Source organism: Bos grunniens, chromosome 26 (genome assembly GCF_055505025.1).
Source record: "Bos grunniens cultivar Pamir isolate PY7600 chromosome 26, Bosgru_T2T1.0, whole genome shotgun sequence".
Taxonomy (NCBI): Eukaryota; Metazoa; Chordata; class Mammalia; order Artiodactyla; family Bovidae; genus Bos; species Bos grunniens.
Genome location: NC_141190.1, coordinates 30,956,923 through 30,977,305, shown reverse-complemented (window position 1 = coordinate 30,977,305; position 20,383 = coordinate 30,956,923). Strand labels below are relative to the sequence as shown.

The following is a 20,383-nucleotide window of genomic DNA, read 5'->3' as shown; positions in this document are numbered from 1 at the left end:
CAGGTATTGTTCTTAGGTGTGCACACATGCATGCTCAGTCGCTCCAGTTGTGTCTGACTCTGCGTCCCTATGGACTGTAGCCTGCCAGGCTTCTCTGTCCATGGGGTGCTCCAGGCAAAAATACTGGAGTGGGTTTCCATGCCTTCCTCAAGGGGATCTTCCTGACTCAAGGACTGAACCCATTTCTCCTGTGTCTCCTGTGTCTCCTGCATCGCAGGCAGATAAGATTCTTTACCCACTGATGGGGGTATAAATCACTGGGTGAAGCTCACTGGCACAGGCAGGATGCTAGGAAATAAAACAGACAAGGAAACCATAATAAATAGGGACTTCCTTGGTGGTCCAGTGGTTAAGACTCTACACTTCCACTGCAGAAACATGGGTTTGATCCCTGGTCAGGTAACGAAGATCCTGCATGCTGTATGGTATGGCCAAAATAATAATAATAATACATAAGTACAATAAGTAAATGATATAATCTGTTTGAAGATGACGAGTACTATGGAAAAGATAGAACAAAGTAAGGGAGTTTGGACTGGAAGATACAGGATGCAACTGAAGTACAGTGGTCAAAGTAGATCTCAGTGGGAAATCATGACAAATAAGTTATTTCGGGGGCAACTCCTTTTTGCAGCTGTCACAGGTCAACTGTCATTAGCACTGCCACAATTAAACTGTCACCATCATCACAGTGTCAAGGTAACAACAAAGTATCTGAGGGTTGCAGTCGTCTTGAATTGTGTTGTTCTAGAAATTGCTTGAAATAAGCAGAGTATTCACGGAGGGCTTGAAAACCCTTTTTGTGACCTAGAAATTTCTTTCTTGGAAAGCTTTGAGGCAATGGGGCTTAAAGGATGTCCCAAGTGGTCCCGTTTCATTTCAAACTTCCCCTGTTTGAAATGAATCTCAGAGAAGAAATTCAGCCTGGAAATTTCCTGTGCCTTTAAAGGCACAATCAGGTCCCCAGCTGGAGATGGTGGAGTGAGACAGAAAGCCAGGTTACATTGAGACAAACGTGTGTTCAGCATGTCCTTCCTATATTCCTGTGTCACATCGTTGATTCTTACAACCAATCTCACATCCTGTGAGAAGCCCACACTCTCTCAGAAGCCCTGCACTTCGGCCCACATTGTGACTTGAAGGTGGCATCTGGCCCTAAGCTAGAGCTTCTTACTTCCTGAGTCTGTGCCCCCACACACCCAACTGCTTAGACCACCTCTCCAATCATAAAGACCAAACACCAAGCTTTGGTCTCCCATCAGTTCTCAGCCATGAGGCCCTTCCAAGTGGATTTTCTCATCACAAAGTTGCTGAGATCGAAAGTTAGGTTGCAGCTAACTTGCTCCATCTCTCATGGACTCAACATACTATGTGCCAGGGACCCTGCCAGACGCTGAGGACACCCAGACAAATGACAGTGGTCCTGCCTGCAAAGACTCTGCAGGGTGTTCAGGGAAGACCAACAGGAGGTGCGTTAGTCGCTCAGTTGTGTCTGACTCTTTGTGACCCCATGGACTGAGCATGGGGTGAATGCTACAGGTGAGGCCACAGAGTGTTACAGGAAACAGGCTCTCACCCCATCCTTGAAGACAAAAGGAATGTTCCATCTGAGGAGAGAGAAGGTAGTTCAGGTGAAGGAAACGGGACGGGATGGCAGCCAAGAGAGAATAGAGAGAGTTAATGGGGGGCAAGGCCAGAAGGGGCTTGAATCTCGACCTACAGGCGACGAGAAACTTCCCCAGGGCTTTAAGCAAGCAGATGATATGGTTAGCACTGTGCTCCCATAGAGAAAAGAAAGATCTGAGGACAGGCCCCACTGGGAGGCCTGGGGAAGAGGTGGTGGGCACGGAAAGTGGGGAGGGGTTCCCAAGGAAGAAGGAGGCAGTGTAAACTGGAGCGGGTCAGAGCTGGGCTCTGAGCCTGGGCTCTCCAATCACTGGCGGGAGGACCCTGAACTCCTCGTACTTACTTAATCCCTACCTACTTCACAGGGCTGTTGGAGGATTAAATGGGATAACCTAGGAGGAAAAACAGTGCCTTGTGAGCCATACAGCACGGCAGGACACCAGTGCTGTCCAATCCCTCCTGCACTGTCGCATCTGTAGACCCTTCATCGCTAGGAGACTTAAATTTACCCTCACAGACACGAAGGTTTCCTCTGCTCACTGAACTTCTCTGACAGCTAAGTGGCCTTTGGTAAATCTGATCTTCCTTCTGGACCTGGCTTCCTTTTCTACAAGAGAACTGAATCAGATGATCTCCAGGGCCCCTTTCAGCTTGAAGTTTTGCTTTCTTATTCGCCTTGTAGCCCAATTTCCAGAGTAATAATTATTTGTCAAATGAAAACTTATTGACAGAAGAATCATCAATAGAAGGAAAAGAACCAAGCTAATGAGTGATTGACACTGAAAACTAAGGTGATAAAGTGTGTGTTCTTTAAAAACCCTGAAGGATCGTATCAATAAGTTCCATTCAAAGACACAGTCATAAAAATTCAAAGGAATTTTCATCTCCCCCAAACTGATTCTTATTTATAACATCTGTGCTCCCAAAAGGTTGAATTATCATTGGCTTAGATATTTACCTAAGAAAACTAAAGACATGTCCACATTAAAACTTGCAAAGAAATATTCATACAACTTTATTGTAATAGCCAAAAAATTGGAAACAGTGTAAATGTCCATCAGCAGGTAAGTGATAAACAATGTATGACATATCCATAAAACAGAAAGCCACTCAGCAATGAAAAGGACCAAACTTTCGATATGCGCAAAAGAACAGATAAAATTGTAAGCTGAAAGAAAACTCACAGAATGAGAGAAAATACTTGCAAATCATGTATCTGATAAGGGTCTAGGATTCAGAATTTATAAATTCTGAATCTGATTCATAACTTCACACAAAAAAATAAACAACTACGTTTAAAAAGAGACAAAGGACTTTTCTCTGAAAAAGATAAACACAACAAACACATGAAAAGATGCTCAGCGTTATTAGTCATTAGGGAATGCAAATCAAAACCACCATGGGATCGCACTTCACACTCACTAGGATGGCCATAAATTTTTTTTTTTAATGGAAAATAACAAGTGTTGGCAAAGCTGAAAAGAAACTGGAACCCTCATTCATTACTGGTGGAAATGTAAAATGGTGCAGTTACTTGGAAAACACTTTGGAAGTGCCTCAATAAATTAAACACAGAATTACCATATGACTCAGCAATTCCACGTCAAGATACATACCCAAATGGATTGGAAACAGATGTTCAAGCCAAAACTTGCACACAAAATTCATAGCAGAATGATTCACCATAGTCAAAAGGTAGAAACAGCCCAAATCCATCAACTGATGAACGGAAAAACAAAACATTATCTATCCATACAATTTACTCAGCAATAAAAAGGAATCAGGTACTGATACAGGTCACAATATGGATGAACCCTGAAAATACTACACTAAGGGAAAGAAAGCTAATATAAAAGGCCACATATTATATGATTCCATTTATATGAACTGTCCAGAACAGGCAAGTCCATAGACACGGAAAAAACAGATTAGTGATTGCCAAAGGCCTGGGAGAGGAGGGAACAACAGCTTAATGAGGACAGGGTTTCCTTTCGGGCGGATGCAGATGTTCTGGAAACAGACAGCAGTAGCCGTTAAGCAACATTGTGAATATACTTAAAACGACCAAATTACCCTTGAAAACCATTAAAATGGTTAACGTACATGTATTTTATCACAGTTTTGAAAAATATTATTTCCCCCCAAATCATTATGCGAGTGAAAGAGCCAAGTAACAAAAAGAGTGCATACTATGATTTCATTTGTATAAAATTCTAGAAAATGCAAACTCATCTATAATGCTGGATCACTAGTAGCCTGAGAGGAAAGGGGTTAAGGAAAAGAGAGAAGGATAAATTATAAAAGGCATGAATAAACTCTTGGGGGTGATACAAATGTTTACTATCTTTATTATTTGATGGATGTTTTAAACATGTACAGCTTAGTGAACTTCAATTACACTTCTGCAAAACTGAGAAAAGATCAACAAATGTTTTAAAAATTATCCCTGGCCCTCTAAATTCTTACACTTACTAAATTTCTATTTGAAATACACGGGGGAACTGTTTAGAGGATCTTTGCTATAAACCCTTTTGAAAGTCAAAAGCAAACAATCTTTCCCTGATTTATTGATTCTATTAAGTGTGCTTTTTACATTCAATGGTTTCTTAAAGCAAAAGAACACCTGTAACAATATCTGCTAAAACCGTTCAAGAGTATGTCTGGTGGAGACTAAGCGAGCTTGATGTGGCCATGTTTCAAGTCAGAAATTCTTTTTGCTATTAATAGGCGCCTAGGACACTTTAATCATTGCTGAATCCTGGTTTTTTGAATTGGTTCAAAAAAGGTCTGGTAGAACTTGGCAGAGGCTCACTCTGCAAATCAAACGATCATATCTGTTATTAGTTGAGCACATGCTGAGAGGATTATAAGTGTTTATGTACTCTCCGTGAGCATCCAGTTCAGATCTTGCCTAAGATGCATAACGACAGAATAAGACAGTGAATCAAATGCCAGAGTCAGATTTGCTCGTGGAATTTAAATTGGGATATGGATTTCACTTTAAACCAAAAGTAATACTTAAAGCCACCAGAAACGGAAAAAGAGGTTTCTGATCGGACTGCTTAGTTTGTCTCAAATTAAATTTGGCAGAGTTTCAAATTTATTTCCGTAATCTTTCCATAATAATATTTTCTTTGTAAATAATGGGTTTTTTAATAATTATTCTGAGGATGCAGATATTTACATACAGATGACATGATCACTTGAATTTATATAACATTCTCCCATCCCAGCCCCACACCACCAGTTCTTTCATAAATACTATTTTCCTTTAGCTTTGTTGAGCCCTTTGAAGTTTGTGACTTGATTTCTTCATCTGTAAAATGGGGTGAATAGGGGCATTAACTTCACAGGATTATTGTTGGATATTAAACATATATAAAGTGCTGAGACTATTGGCTGACTCACAGGAATCACTCAATGAATGTTCAGTGTTATTCACGTAATTATTACTATTCCCTTTTACAGATGAGAACACTGAGGCTCAGCGCTAGTGGTGGCAAAGCTGAATCCAGAACACAGAGCATGCTTATTCCTGATTCTTTTCACTACTCCACACCACTTTCCCCACCCATACATATTTTGTGCATGAAAATAAGAGTACCAATTGAGAAGAGGCAAAAATAGTTGTGTAACTTAAATCTAAAAAGCATGAACAAATTGGTAGGCACAGACCAACTCCAAGACTCATCCAGTTTAGGCCCCAGGGCAAGTCATCAGTCATTTTTAAAGTCGGCTTCATATAGTGATTTTGAAAAAGGAGATTAAAGGTTTCTGCAAAGAGTCAACTGAGCTTTGAGGATGCCCCCCAAATTGTGCCAGCTAGCAAAAATGACATTATCGCCCACTCACTGCTTCAACATTAAAAGGGGTTTACATTCACTTTGTATGGACATTAAAAAGTACTGCAGCTCAGGACAGAATGTCTCTGGAGGGGTTACATGGAAAGCGGCAGGCCCATCAATTAAGTCCTTTCTTATCAGGTCAAGACTAGAAAAATCCAGAGGCTCCAGATAACAATGCAAACATATTTGCAAGGCTGTCTGATTTAATCTATTTATCCAAATTAACCTATTCTAAAGTGATATTTAGTTAAGTTTCCAGTTCCAGGAATTTCATTGAGAAGGGTTTTTTTTTTTTTGCTTGTTTGTTTGTTTAAGGTGGTCAAGTTAAAAGATAAAATCACTAGACGAAAGTTTGTTGGGAAACAGGGTATTCAGAGGGTCTCACAGGATCACTTCCAAAGACAACCTAATCATAGACAGATTAGATAGACAGATCTGGCAGTGACCATGTTAACCAAGGGATCAAACTTAGTGGAACATATATCACCTGTTGAATGCATACCCTTGCCAAAATGCTTAACCTGAATCTGGCCATGAGGAAACAACAAATACATCCTGATCATGGTTCCTTCTTATTTTTTTACATATTTATTTTTTAAAAAGAATTTGACTATACCCCACTGCATATGGAACCTTAATTCCCCAACCAGGGATTGAACCCCTGCCTCCTGCACTGGAAGACAGAGTCTTAACCACTGGACTACCAGGGAAGCCCTCAGTTCATGGTTCATTCTGTAGTGGGGACTCTGGTCACGAAGAGCAGAAAAGAGCAGGTACTAAATTCAAAGTTTAGCAGGTGCTAAATTCAAAGAGATACCATAAACAATGTACTTGAATCTGAACCAGAGGGGTTTAAGAATTGCTATATGAGACATTTTTCTGACAACTGGAAAAAGTTAAAAATTAAGTGTTTATTGGAGAAATCATTTAAGTAAGACTAACCATCTTAGATGCAACAACAGCATCATGGCTATGCAATTTACTTCCAGGTGCTAAAGAAAAATACGTGACACTGCTTCTGTTTGGAAATATGGAAAAGAGTGTGAGGTGCCCTAGAGAGACCCAGTCTACCCCTACACGTAGAAAGATCTTTGTGGGAAGTACTGAGCCCACACTCTACAGCCCTCAAGCCGCAACTACTGAGCCCTCATGCTGTAACTACTGAAGCCGGTGTGCCTAGAGCCTGGCACAAGAAATGCCAGCGCAATGAGAAGCCCTAGCACAGCAACAGAGTAACCTCTGCTTGCCACAACTAGAGACAGCCCCGGCAAAGCAATGAAGAGCCAGTGCAGCCAAAAATAGATAAATAATTTTTTAAAAAAGAAAACAGAAAGATCTTTGTGGGGAGAGATGGGAGGAGATAACACACCCAGAGATAATTTTCAAAATTCTCTTTCAGAGGTCGACTAGAGCTGGCAGATAAAAAGGAATGCTCTCCATTTCCTTCTCGCTCATTTCCAGGCAGGAGAAAAGGGCAAATAACAGAAAACGCAACAGACAGAAATATGAGGATTCTTATGCTAGCCTGACCCCCACTTGCTGTATGACTTCAAACAATTCTCTTGACTTCTCTGATGCTCACTTGCCTTACCCTGAAAAACAGGGCGGCTGGGCTAAAGCAGCTCTCAGATGCCTTCCAGATCTAAAATTTAAGATGTGAATGGCTCATTCAGTCTTACAGACAACATGCAATGCCAATGTGAAAAGTCTATTCCTTCTTTTTTTTAATGGAAATAAGTGTTTCCTCTCTGATTAGAAAATTAATACATGCTCACTGGAAAAAAAAAAAAACTATAAAAAGGGAAAAAAGAAAGACAAACCACTATAATTGCACCACCTAGAGTTAAAACCACTATTAATATCTTTTATTTGTTCTTTAGATGGTTTTTCAGGCTTGAGGAACCAGCACATGCTCATAAAGGTTTTTTAAAAAACATAAGATCCCAATATATGTGCTGTTTGTAATTCTTTTAGTTAACAATATTATATGGTTTACATTCCATATTAACAAATATAGAATAAAGGCATCATTCTAATGGATGAATGGTACATGCTATTATACAAGCACGTGATTTATTTTCTCAATGAGAAACATCTGGGTGGTTTCTAATTTTTTGTCCTTCTAGAAAATGCTGCAATAAATATCCTCAGGTTCATCCTCATTATGTAAATAACAAAGTATCTAAATCAAGATTTAATCACACTACCCCTCTCCCTTTTCATAAAAGTTTAAAAAAAAAAAATCTCTTTTCAAGTATTAAATAAAGGCTCTCCCGTAACTCCAGACTACAGTGAGCCTGCCAGCCCAGGAGCATGCAGGGCCCTGAGGAGACCTGGGCTTTCGAATGCTCTGGAAGCAACGTTTGATCTCTTTGATTTCAAGGAGGCACTCGGAAACCTGAGGCCCAGCTTCTGGATAACTGTAATCTCTTTGCAAAGTGTTTGTCGGCGCAGAGTTCTGGGCGAGTCTGCGGCCCAGGCTGCGGCGAATGAGTACAGCAGGCAGCATCTAGTCCTAGCCTGGGCAGCCAGCAGGCTCCTCCAAATGTCTGTCGGCCTATGCTTATGTTTTCTGCCTTTAAAAATAATAACGCCACCAAACACACTCCCACCTGCCTATATTCAATACAATCTAATTTAGACACATGAAAATTACTAGATCTGTTTCCCAAATTGAGAACCATACTCTTTCTACAAACTCAAGCATTCACTTTAACATTCCAAAATAATGAACATTCCAAAGTATTTGTTTTTATTTTTTTAAGTTGGTAATAATTAGGAAACAGTATGAAATGCCCTCCTTTTCACTGACATTAGAATCTACCTGTTTTAAAATTATGTCATTGATCCAAATGTCATTGATCCAGCACTTTGCAAGTGCTGAAGAACACTTTTAATTCTCTTTTTGTGGCTACTGCTGTTTCCGTGAGTAATCAGTCTCACAAACATGTACCTGAGCCCTTGATTAAAATGTAACTGATTCTCCATCACATGTGAAGGCAAGGAGAGGCCTCCTACAGTGATAAGCACTCAGCAATATTCCTGGGGATTCACATAATTTTATTCTTGGAAGGAACTGACATTGATCATTTCCAAACCCTGGAGAAGCAGGATTAGGAAGATTAATTGATGTGTCCAGGTTACCCGCTCCCAATCCAGGGTTTCCTTTTCCTCTCTGACCCTCTTTGTCAGAAACCCAACTATTAATTTAAAACAAAGATACTCATTTTACATTTGACAACACCAGAAAGATCCTACCTGTCATTCAATTCAGTAATGAATTCAAAATAGAGCCAAAGAAGTAACTCTGTGAAATGAATACGTCCTTAAAATATATATTACCTTGTCTTCTCCTTCAGCATCATAGCACTGGAGGTCAGGCTTAAGGGTGGGTCTAATAAGAACCAAAAACACATCTGGAAGATAGTCTGCAGACAAGCTGCACCAATGAAAAGTACTTAGGATGTTTAGACAGCCGTGAATGGAGGTTTCCAGGTTTAGATCAGAGTGGAAGTGGCAACTGAGAACTGGTGGGTCATCACTGTGATCCAGAGAAAGCAGGTGCAAAGAAAGAGCAGCAAATAGCTCTGGTGCATCCTTGAAGCAAATACCCACATTAAAGAAGGGAAAAGTGGCGTGAAAACTATCTTCATGGGGTGACAACTACCCGCAAATGCAGGCGTGACCTCCAGCCTTTTGCTTTTGAACACATGGAAAGAATTATTTGGCAAATTGAGCTGCAAGTTATTAACACATCCTCATTCAACTTGCTTCACAGCTCCTGTTTTGCTCATAAAGTACATTCCCATCAATATGGACCATCCCCCTGACAGAGCTGCTGTCAGCGAGCTGGAAAAGTTTCCTTGTAAACTATCAGGGGACTTATTTATCTTATAAAATCCAGCAGGAATTGTAGGAAAAGAGAGGCTCAATTAACTTGTCTGTAACTTCTGCCACTGTAAAGACTTTATCCTATTAGATGGATATACGCCTTAAATCCAAAATACCCCCAACTTGCTGTCTTGAAAATGTCGAAGACTGAAACCTCAGTTGGGTGGAATTAACAGTGACCACCCATTGCGCCAGGCAAAATATCAGCCCACTGCCAATATCCCCTTGGTGGTTGTTGGAAACCAAATTCACATTCCTGATTAAAAATGTGCCTACTTAATTAAAGTCAGGATTTCCCAGTCTTCTCACTGGGGGGGAAGAGGCAATATGAAGCTTCCAGAACACACACATCAGCAAGATCCAGTCAGGTTCATTAACCAGAAAGGGAATTGCCATGTGCTCCTTTCTACAAGCTGCTAATTACCGTCTTTTGCCTGATTTTGGAATACGGATCACTTTACTTTCTGCAAAACCTTTCAATGCACTATTCTAAACACAGCCATCAGTCACTCACACCAGCTGTGGATTCACAGCGACTTTCCTTGTTAAAATACACAAAATCGTATCAGCTACACCATCCCAAACAAGGTAATTACTGTGTCAGGAAATAAAAAATCAGATTAAGCGGAATTTCGTGGCACAGGAGACCCCTTTAAGCTTTTGCCTGACAGAGGGACCAAGGAGGACGAATTTGCCTTTGGAGTTTTAATTCCACTGTCTCAAACTTCTTCCATTCTAGTTTTTCAAGTTTAGTTTGATCTGTTTTAATTCTATCCCTTGGTTAGATCTCAGTTCCTAACATTTTGTAGATTCTTGTTTATCAGAGATGTGAACTGAGCTATACTGGTGTGTTTATTTGAGGATTAGCTGTTGTGGTCAAGGAAGAAATATTTGTTCAACTGGAGTCAAGAACCTACAGCCACAAGAAAAATAAAGCAGAGAGAGAAACTGGATAATGGGGGATCATTTCACTGTGAGTCGATCCTGGTGGGGTTTTTTCCCCCCTGGTGACTTTATGCATAGGCAAAAAGAACTTAACAGATCCAAGTCCACATTCCAACTGACAGATATGGGTTTTTTAAATTATTAATTTGATGAACTGCTAAAGCAGTAGCAAGAGAATAAGTGGACAGAAGAATAAAATAGGGGATAAAATTTGTCTTCTTTTCCTTCCCGTGCAGCATTGGCATTAGAAAAGCTCTGTGTACACCATATGTACAGTCATTTAGTGTGACGAATGGGAATAATGTACTACATTTCATAAAACTGATCTCTGGCAATTTGAGAAAACACTGGATGGCTACACTTACTATCTAAAAGTACTTATCAAAACAAACCCTCAAGCAAAATTTCTTTTTTAAAAAAACAACCCTTAATAGGCTTTCTAGTGAAGCAAAGAAACTTTTCAGAATGTCAAGAACCCTCCCTGTTTTGGGTAAATGCTTAATCCTCTCAGATGTTTTCTCCTGCTGAATGCTTGTCTTATGTGCAGTTTAAGATGGTGTTTAAAATTTTCAAAATTCCTTCTACAAGTGTATCCCTGTTTCCTCTAAAAATGGACCCAAACTGATGTTAGAAAGTGGCACAGATGTTAGAAATTCCAACCTCTTTCCAGAACAGGACCAAGTATGAGTTGAGATAATGTCCCTTTTTGGCAAACTCTCATTTTCTCTCAGATTCTGGAAGTAATTGTCAACATGCCCATTAAAGTGGGTGGACATCACACACAACTTGTCTGAGTGTCACCGTACGAGTTACATGGAGATCCTTCCAAATACAAGACATCTGTAAAATTATCTGCAATCAGAGTGACTACTTGTAATATTCCCTAGACTGATCCGGGGAGCACTGTGCACTGAAGACACAGCCGGCCAGCATCTTAACTCTAGGCAGAAGACTGAAAAAGCAATCAAAACTGGATTTATATCTTCATAAATCACAATACACGCAGGTGACACTATCAAACGCTAAATCAAAACTTTTTCCTTTTCATAATTGATTTTTATTCACTTCATACCAAAATAATCTGGAAAGGAAAAAAATAAGTCATCAATATACAAATTAAAGATGCAACCTGACATCAAGCATTAGTCAGGAGTATTTCACTGCAAATCAAATAATTTAGGAAAATCACCTGAGTGCTCATCTCGTAGATGTATATGCTTGCTTGGTTAATTTTCACCATGATTAGTATCATACTTTCTAACTGCATCTGACAACTGACTTCCACACTGCACACAGAACCAATGACTGCTTTCATTCTGAAGAGTTTTAAAACTTACAACCTAAAACTGTAATTTCTGATGTTCATCAGGATTAATAAATAACTTCTTATAAATCAAGAATTAGGTTTGGTTATAAAGCACAAAATTAAAAAATAAAATACTTTTGAAAATAAAATATTGTGAATATTTGAGGAGATAAATCCTTGTAAAACATTCACTGACACATATCAATGTTGTTCTTTTTCTGTTCATAGGAAGATAATATATATTTTTTAAGCTCTCAAATTATTCTGATTTCCTAAACTTATTCCAAATCTCTTAAGGTGTTATTTATAATTCCTTTGCCCAAATGGCTTACATAATGCTTCAGATTTTATTCAGTAATATCTCCACACTGGCCAGCTTAAAGAATGCATGTTTAAAACACATATCTTATAAGACGTTAGTTATATGCGTCTAAACATGGCTGATAATCTTCATAGGTAAGGCAAATACTAGCCTGAGGTCAGGGGTTAACCAGGGTGGAGAGGTCATGCACCATGCTTGACTGAAGCTAACAATACAACAATGAAAAAACTAAATACACCTGAACAGGACGAAAGACCTCCAGGGTAGTTAACTTCTGATGCAGTCTTCATAAATACAGAGACTGGATTCTATAAAATAAACCCCAAAGTCAATCACATTATTCATTGTCACACCTCATTCTCTTGAGACCAAATGTAACGTAGGTGAATAGGATTCAGTATGTATCATGTTCATGACTGTTACTTTACCAAAATCCTTGATGTCACCCCAAATGAAAACGTTATTAAAGAAGATCAGTAAACACAGAATTTAAGTGAAAAAATTATTGTAATCCTTAAACGCTATGCAACATGAAGATTGATATCTTCATCATTTTGAAAGCAATCAAAGCTCCTCTTACAAATTACATAATAACCTCATTTAAATAACTAGAAAAAACACAAGTTTCCTCAATACAATGCATTTAACATGCCATCCTCTAGAGAATTACAACCAAAGCTCTAGCTTCACAAAATTCTCAAATCAAGAGGCGGACAACTCTTTTTGCCGCTGAGGGCAATCTCTCCCCGCCACATTTTCTCAAAGATGGCTGATGCAAACAGCACCTCATAACTACATAAAAATGGTTGCTCAGATTAAATTATGCAAACGCAGTTTCAAAATAACCTGCTCAAGTTTCAGCGCATTAAAGATGGACCTGCAAATCATTTGTCATGTTATGCCTGCTTCCAGCAGAATCACAGTGGGTGATCAGGCGAGCACAAAACCCAAGTCATCCTTATAAAAAGAAAGACTCTGAAACATAAGCGCACAAACATCAAATCCCATGCGCACATTCACCAGCCTTGGACTTGGCGCCTGAAGACTGATCCGTCACCAGTGCAAAACAAGGAAAAGCCATCAGGTAGTTCCTGAGGTCTCCATCCTGGAACTACTAGCAGAAGGGGCCATCTTTGAACAGTTCAGGCTCATCAATTAAAGTAAAATATTCCAGGGGTGGAATTTTCAAAACAGGGGTGAATTTACAAGGTTAATTTTTTATTACATGAGGTAATTGATATATACTTGAAATGATTCATCTCCCACAAAAATAGCCTTTATTTTCAACCGGGCAATATTTCATAGTCAGACACCCATTTACAAAGATTTTTCTGTGAACATAAAATTCTTGGCTTTTTCCTAATTAAAAGTAAGTGACTGGAAAATGTAGGGTGATTACAATACCAAAACAAGTTCAGTAAACTTAACCTGCAGCCTAATTTCAAGCCAGGAGACACTGATAAGAAGCACATTAGATGTTTCCCAATTAATAATCAGTCAATTAGGGCTTTTTCCTCTTTTACTAAATAAACTTTAGGTTTTAAACATCTTTTCTGTGTTACTTTATATTAAGGACTAAAGAGAAATTTTAAATAATGATGTACTTAAACTGTCCATCATACTTAGTAAATCTTAGCTAAAATGACTTGCAAAACAAAGGGAACAGAATAACAATATAAAATATTTTCAGTTTCAAATAATTAGCTACTTATAGGTAGTTGAAAAGTTTTATAAAATCAAACTAAAGCCAAAAGTTGTCATAAATGGAGCTTTTAATATTCTACCAGTCAAAAGAAAAAGAGGGGGGGAACCATTTTGTTCTGCAACAGGATACCAATGTTCTTTGATGTCAAACATAAATTTTCACTATTCTTCAATGACATGTTAGTCTTAAAAACAATATTTACTTCCATTTACGCCCCATTACTGGTTATTTCTCTTACTACATTTTAATAAGTTTAATAACTCAAAGCATCAACACAACAGCGCTGGAAAACCTCTGCTTCGTTCCATAGGGCTGATTTTGCTGAACTTGTGTTTATTTCTCTTACTTTCTCCAGCTTCACCAAAGCACTCATCGTCCAGGCTTTCCAACACTTCTTACCCTAGTTTTGAGGACTTCACTACAGACTGAGGGAAATTTTTAGGAAAATAAAGATCCTTTCAACAAACCAACATTCTAGGCCTTAAACTGTCCAACAAAATCTGGAAAGAATGAACGGAACCTCACCATTTTACTTTTATCTCCCCCAGATGGGTTGAATAGAGCTTCTGAGAGCACACTGGCCATCCCCAACCTACTCACGCATTGGGACGTCCGGCCCGGAATATTCGCGACCCAAGCCGCACGGTTCCCCCGAACCACGAGATGGTAACATTAATGGAAAACGGTTCCGCTGCTAAGAACTCTTCGCAAGGGCCTTCTTGGAAAGTGTTAACACTTCTTGTGGGGCAAAGCAAACTATGTTGTCCACAAACCGTCGGTACCCTTTGTACCCAGTATCAGGGTCACCATTTAAGGTGGTTTCTTCGGGCGGGCGTCTTACTGACGCGCCCTCCCGCACGCGCGCGCACATACTCGCGCGCGACTCTCCATACATTTCACCGGCCTCCTGGGGCTGGAAAGATGAAATATCGTCTCTAGGCCATTCCCCCGGAATTGAGCTAATTGAGTTTAAAATATCCAGTAGAGAAAAGAAAGGGGATGAGAAAGAACAAAATTATTTTCCCCAAATAGCTTGGTTTTCCTCTCCCCAAGCTGACGAACAGCCGGAATGACACCAACCCTGCCGAGAGGGAGGGCAAGAAAACTTCAAACGCGAGGCGGCCGAGCGAAGTTTAGCCGGGTCCGTAGAGAGGAAGCCACAGAAGGGGGCGCCCAGGGCGCGTCCCCCAAGCGCATCCAGGTCCCCGCTCCCCCTTCCCTCCTCTTACTTTTGGATGATCTGGGGCAGGCTGGCTTGGGGCGGAGGCGGCGGCGGCGGCGGCGGCGGCTGCATCCCTCGCGGGCCTGGGGGCGCCGGGGGCGCCGGGGCACCGGGCACGCTGCGGGCATCTCTGTCCGGTTGCTCGGGGCCGCTGGGCTCGGCGTCCTGGCTCATGGCTGCGGCCAGCACCATGTGAGGCGAGACCGGCCCGGGCTCGCGGCGGGAGAGCGCGCGCGAGGGGCGGCCCCGGGGCACGGGCGCTCACTGGCCGGGGTCCCCGTGCCCAGTCCCCTTGTCCTTCCCGGTAGCGCGGGGAGGAGACGCGATGGGCGGAGAGGAGGCAGTCCCGGCGGCGCCGCCTCCGCCTCCTCCCGCGGGTCCCGCTCGCCCAGCCGGGCCACTCAGAGGTGGGGGCCAGGGGGCGTCTCCCAGCCAGCGGGAGACGTTCGGCGCCCGGGTGGTCAGGGGATCTCTGCCCGTAGCTCCTGGGCGCTGCGTTCTCCACCCGCCACCCGCGCGCCTTCAGGGTCCCCGGGTCGGCTCTCGGCAGCTCAGCTCCACCGCGTAAGGCGGCGAGACACACGGCAACCCGCCGCCGGACGCCGAGCTCTCGCCTCTCCCGCTAGCCGGCGGCCTCCGGACTGTCCCCGGGGACGACGCGCGCGGCCTCGCGCGCTCCTGCCAAGCGGGGCGGACCGAGTGCGCCCCGGGCGTCTGCGCGCATCGCCAGCGCGAGGTGCGCGGGCCTTGGCACCTTCCCGCGATTGGTGCCCAGCCAGCGCCACTCGTGGCTGAGGGGCCCGAACCCGCGGGGGGGAAAGCCCACAACTCCCTCAGGTCGATTCGACTGGTAACCCTAGGTCTAAGATGACCGGACCCGAGGGCTCTCCAAATTGGCAATCCCCAGAGGCAGCCTGTGGGGCCGCCGTGATTTCTCTTCATTTATTTCCCCACTTTTCTAAAAGACCTGCCGCTGTCCCGCGAGCTCAAAGACAAAACAACGTGTATGTTTTATTCTTGTTATTTATTGGCCAAATCTCAGTAGGAAAGTAAAGGATGAAGAGGAGTTCACTACCATGGCTCTCCCCAGGATCACCGCCTCGGAAGCTCTGCTGGTTGCCCGGGAGCCACCGTGCGCCAGCTCACCTGCACACGGCGGTTCACGGCGGTGGACGCGGGCGTCCTGCGCTGAGGAGTCACCCCACGAGGTGCAGCGTAATGTCCTAGAGCACCGGCAGAGATCTGGGGACGCACCTGGTGCCGCGGAAACGTCCAGAAGCTGGGCAAAGATCTCGGACAGTGGTTACCCTGGAGATCCTTACCGTCTGGCGGACACATAACTTTCTAAATCCTGACACAGGCGCCCCGAGAAACGAGGAAAGGCGTCCCTTGGGTGCCTTGGAAGCCAGAGCGCGCGCCAGGGTGCCCCAGGGCCTGGAACGAAGCTTCCTGGGGGTCTCAGGCCAACCCATCTTCCTCCCGCAGAATTCTGAAGATGAATTCTCCGGGGACCAGCAACTATTGAATCCCCTGGAAGATGATTTCTTCTCTCCCTAGACTGTGAGTTTCTGTCAACTTTCCTGCCGGTTTCAAGAAGTTTAGCCTCCCTTTTGCTGTCATCCTACCTAGATCCTCCCCCACGTCCCTCTCTCCTGTACACACAGGGTCCTGTCTACTCTCTGGCTTCCTTCTTTTCTCTCACTCTCTCCCTTCTTCCCCTTACAGATAAAATGATACACCCAATGCCTTGTATTCGTAAGAGTAATCATAATTCTCAAATTTGAATCTCACCAGAAAGCCCAGGTAAAGACGAACCAATTGTTTATTCATTTCGCCAATGGGGCAAGTCAGCGTGATTTATTTGTTCAACTATATATGGCTAGTAAAGGGCTGTCCCAGAGTCCTCTTGGGCTCTAAGAGTAGTTAGTTCATCATTTTCAGTTTCTATCACTGAAGTACTGACCATGGTTTTCATAAAACTCCACCTTCCACTGCCGCCCCCCACCCCACCTCCTTGGTTGAGGGAAATGATCTGAAATAAACATTGCAACTCTCCCAGAAAGGAAAACTTTCCATATGCTTGTATTAAACTATCCCTCTGAGAATCCCGCAAAACCTTTGTAGTCAAAAAAAGACAGATCACTTTTTACCAGAGAGGTTGACTGACTCAGTCTCTCTGAGCGTCAGTTACCAAATATGTAAAGCGGCAGTGATGAGACCCTGACTTGCAGAGTCACTGTTAGGATTAGAGATAATGTATCCTGCATAATTGATGCGTAATTGGTACAAGAGATATTCAGTCTGGCAGTTATCACAAAAGTGATTCTTTATCTTCCAACCTTACAACCGAGTAGAACAATAGATCTCAAACTCTAGGAAGCCGAGTGCCTGGAAATCATAATATTGATATAACTTAATCCATCCTCATAACGTTTTTCCTGGCAGAAACATAAAGGAAGGAAAGAAAGGAGGGAGGGAAGAAGGGAGGAAGGATAAAAGGAAGGGAGAGAGGGAGGAGAGGAAATTCATATTATACAAATGCAGCTCTCTGTATCTCAAAAATAAGGTATTAGCTTTTGTGACAAAATAACAGTGGATACATCTAGGGTATTTATTAGACTTTTCTTCCATCCTTTCTGTAAGTTGAAAATTTCCCCCCAAATGGAGAAAATTAATAATACACAAGGTGTTTTTAAGAAGCCCCATTTCTGTGAGTGTAGCTGAATATTTGCAACGTATGTGTTACGTAAGAACTGAAACTTGAAGCAGATGTGAAGGGAGAGGGAAGCACTGCAGCAAAAACCTAAAGCTAGTTCTGGTCCTACCTCAGATCCCCTCAAAATATTGTCCAGGATAACAACGAACGAGACTTTCCATTTTGCAAGTCAGGTGTTCAGCGTATTAAGCAAGTCCAGTGAAAAATATTTATTAACGTAATGTCATTTCACTCCTTTCCAGGAAAAAATGAGAAAGCTCCCGGGATGGGGTTGCAGCCGTTCAGGAATCCTTTAGTAGGTTTGCCTTTGTCTGCCCTGCGTCCTCACCACCCCCACCACACCGGGATGTGCTTGCGGTTACTGACCTGAGGGAAAGGCTGTAGGGGTCACCTGACTTGACAAATGGGAAAAGGGGAGGGGTTGGTAACATCTCTGTTCCACTCTGCAGAAGCGCTCTGTCCCTGCTGACATACCAGGAAACTGAGGTCAGTGAGGCTTTTGCTGTCTATGAATATATTGAACATTTCATACGTTATTGTTGTTGTTCAGTCGCTCAGTCGTGTCTGACTCTTTGTGACCCCATGGACTGCAGCACAACAGGCTTCCTTGTCCTTCACCATCTCCCGGAGCTTCCTCAAACTCAAGTCCGTTGAGTCGGTGATGCCATCCAACCATCTCATCCTCTGTCAACTTTCCGATGAGTTGGCTCTTTCCATCAGGTGGCCAAAGTACTGGAGCTTCAGCATCAGTCCTTCCAGTGAATATTCAGGGTTGATTTCCTTTGGGATTGTCCTGCAACAGTTTGATCTCTTTGCTGTCCAAGGGACTCTCAAAAGTCTTCTCCAACACCACAGTTTAAGAGCATCAGTTCTTTGGCCCTCAGTTTTCTTTATGGTCCAGCTCTCACATCCATACATGACTACATGGGAGTCAGCTGTTAAATGCTTTCATAGATTATTACTTACTTCATATTCATAATAATCCCATGAGGTAGCTGCCCATGTTTTTATTTGTTTTTTAATTGAAGGATAACTGCTTTACAGAACTTTGCTGTTTTCTGTCAAACTCAACATGAATCAGCCATAGATATACATATATCCCCTTCCTTTTGAACCTCCCTCCCATCTCCCTCACCATCCCACCCCTCTAGGTTGATAAGGAGCCTCTGTCAGAGTTCCCTGAGCCATACAGCAAATTCCCGTTGGCTATCTATTTTACATATAGTATTGTAAGTTTCCATGTTACTGACCCATGTTTTATAATTGAAAGTGAGGCTAGAGGGCTAAAAGAATTTGCCTCAGGTCACCTGCCTTTTAAGCTGCAGAAGCAGAACTGCAGTTAGACCGATCGGACCCCAAACCTCACCCACTGCTTCAGTGGCACACAGAGACCCGAGAAGCCACCTAGTCTTTTGCTGTGATAACTGCCTGCATCTTCTAGTGAATGTAAAATACCCCCTGCATTGTGATTCAACTCTGCCACTCATATTTATCTAATCAGTAAATTATCAGGCAAGGTCCAAATTGACATAAGTGAGAAAATTTAAAGAAATTAAGAAGCCTAGCGGGGGATAGTAGAAAGGAACAAAAAATAGAAACCAGGTCTCTGTCATTCTCAAACTTGCCAGGGATTCTGGCACACTGGTTTGTTCTGTAATGTTAATAAATGTTTACTGGGTTCCAGACAGTGGTTCTAGGAGCTTTCTCATGCCTAATTTCTCTAATTATCACCAGTTTGCAGACAGAGAAGCTTGATGAACCTCTCCAAGGTCACAAGGATAATACATAGTGGAGTTGAAGTTCATACCCTGGTCTGACTCCCTGCAACTCGCTGTCCTCTGTTCAAGGTGATTGTGAGCATTCAGCTCCACAGATGAAATCGTTTAATATGTATTGTTTTTCCCTATGTGTAATTACTATTAAAAAAAAAAAACAGTTTACTTAGGTTGTAAAGTTTGATAATAAATAGAGCTGGTAAAAATACAGGACTGCAAATATTCTCATATACTGTGGATGAAAGTGTCAGTTGCTACAGCCTCTTTGGAAGTGAGTTGGTACTGTCTGTTACAATTACAACAAAGGAAACTGACTCAGTAGTTATCCTTCTAGGAATTTATCCTATAGGTAGGTTTATTTATAGCAACAACCCAAGTTCCATGTGCAAGGAAGTTGATTGTGGCATTGTAACAACAAAAACCAGAAACAATCACTGCTACTGCTACTGCTAAGTCACTTCAGTCGTGTCCGACTCTGTGCGACCCCGTAGACGGCAGCCCATCAGGCTCCCCCATCCCTGGGATTCTCCAGGCAAGAACACTGGAGTGGGTTGCCATTTCCTTCTCCAATGCATGAAAGTGAAAAGTGAAAGTGAAGTTGCTCAGTCATGTCCTACTCTTCACAACCCCATGGGCTGCAGCCTACCAGGCTCCTCCATCCATGGGATTTTCCAGGCAAGAATACTGGAGTGGGGTGCCAAAGGGGGCCTGGTTACAAATGGATGGTCCCTGCCTGGAAAGGAATACAATGCAGCCCTGAAAAAACACGGGCTAGGTCTGTATGCACTACGCTATGCTATGCTAAGTCATTTCAGTCGTGTCCGACTCTGTGCGACCCCATAGACGGCAGCCACCAGGCTCCCCCGTCCCTGGGATTCTCCAGGCAAGAAGACTGGAGTGGGTTGCCATTTCCTTCTCCAAATTTCCAAGATGTATCACTAAGGAGAAAATGCAAGTTCCTCAGCAGTAGTGCAGTATAATTAAATCTGTATAAAACCAAAGAGTATAAAACACTTCTAGAAAAGTATGC

The 20,383-nt window shown here is 42.5% G+C and overlaps 1 protein-coding gene across 2 annotated transcripts in view; it reads right to left on the bottom strand.

Moving 5' to 3' along the window:
- RBM20 (RNA binding motif protein 20) overlaps positions 1–15,549 on the bottom strand; it is a 196,665-nt gene extending 181,116 nt beyond the window's left edge. Inside the window, exon 1 of one of the 2 annotated variants that reach the window (XM_086378980.1) lies at positions 14,870–15,549. In XM_086378980.1, coding sequence (XP_086235106.1) covers positions 14,870–15,054 — 185 coding nt within the window. In that variant the 5' untranslated portion in view covers positions 15,055–15,549. The remainder of the gene's footprint in view (positions 1–14,869) is intronic. The other variant, XM_086378979.1, reaches the window with a different exon arrangement.
- Between the last annotated feature and the right edge of the window lie 4,834 nt (positions 15,550–20,383).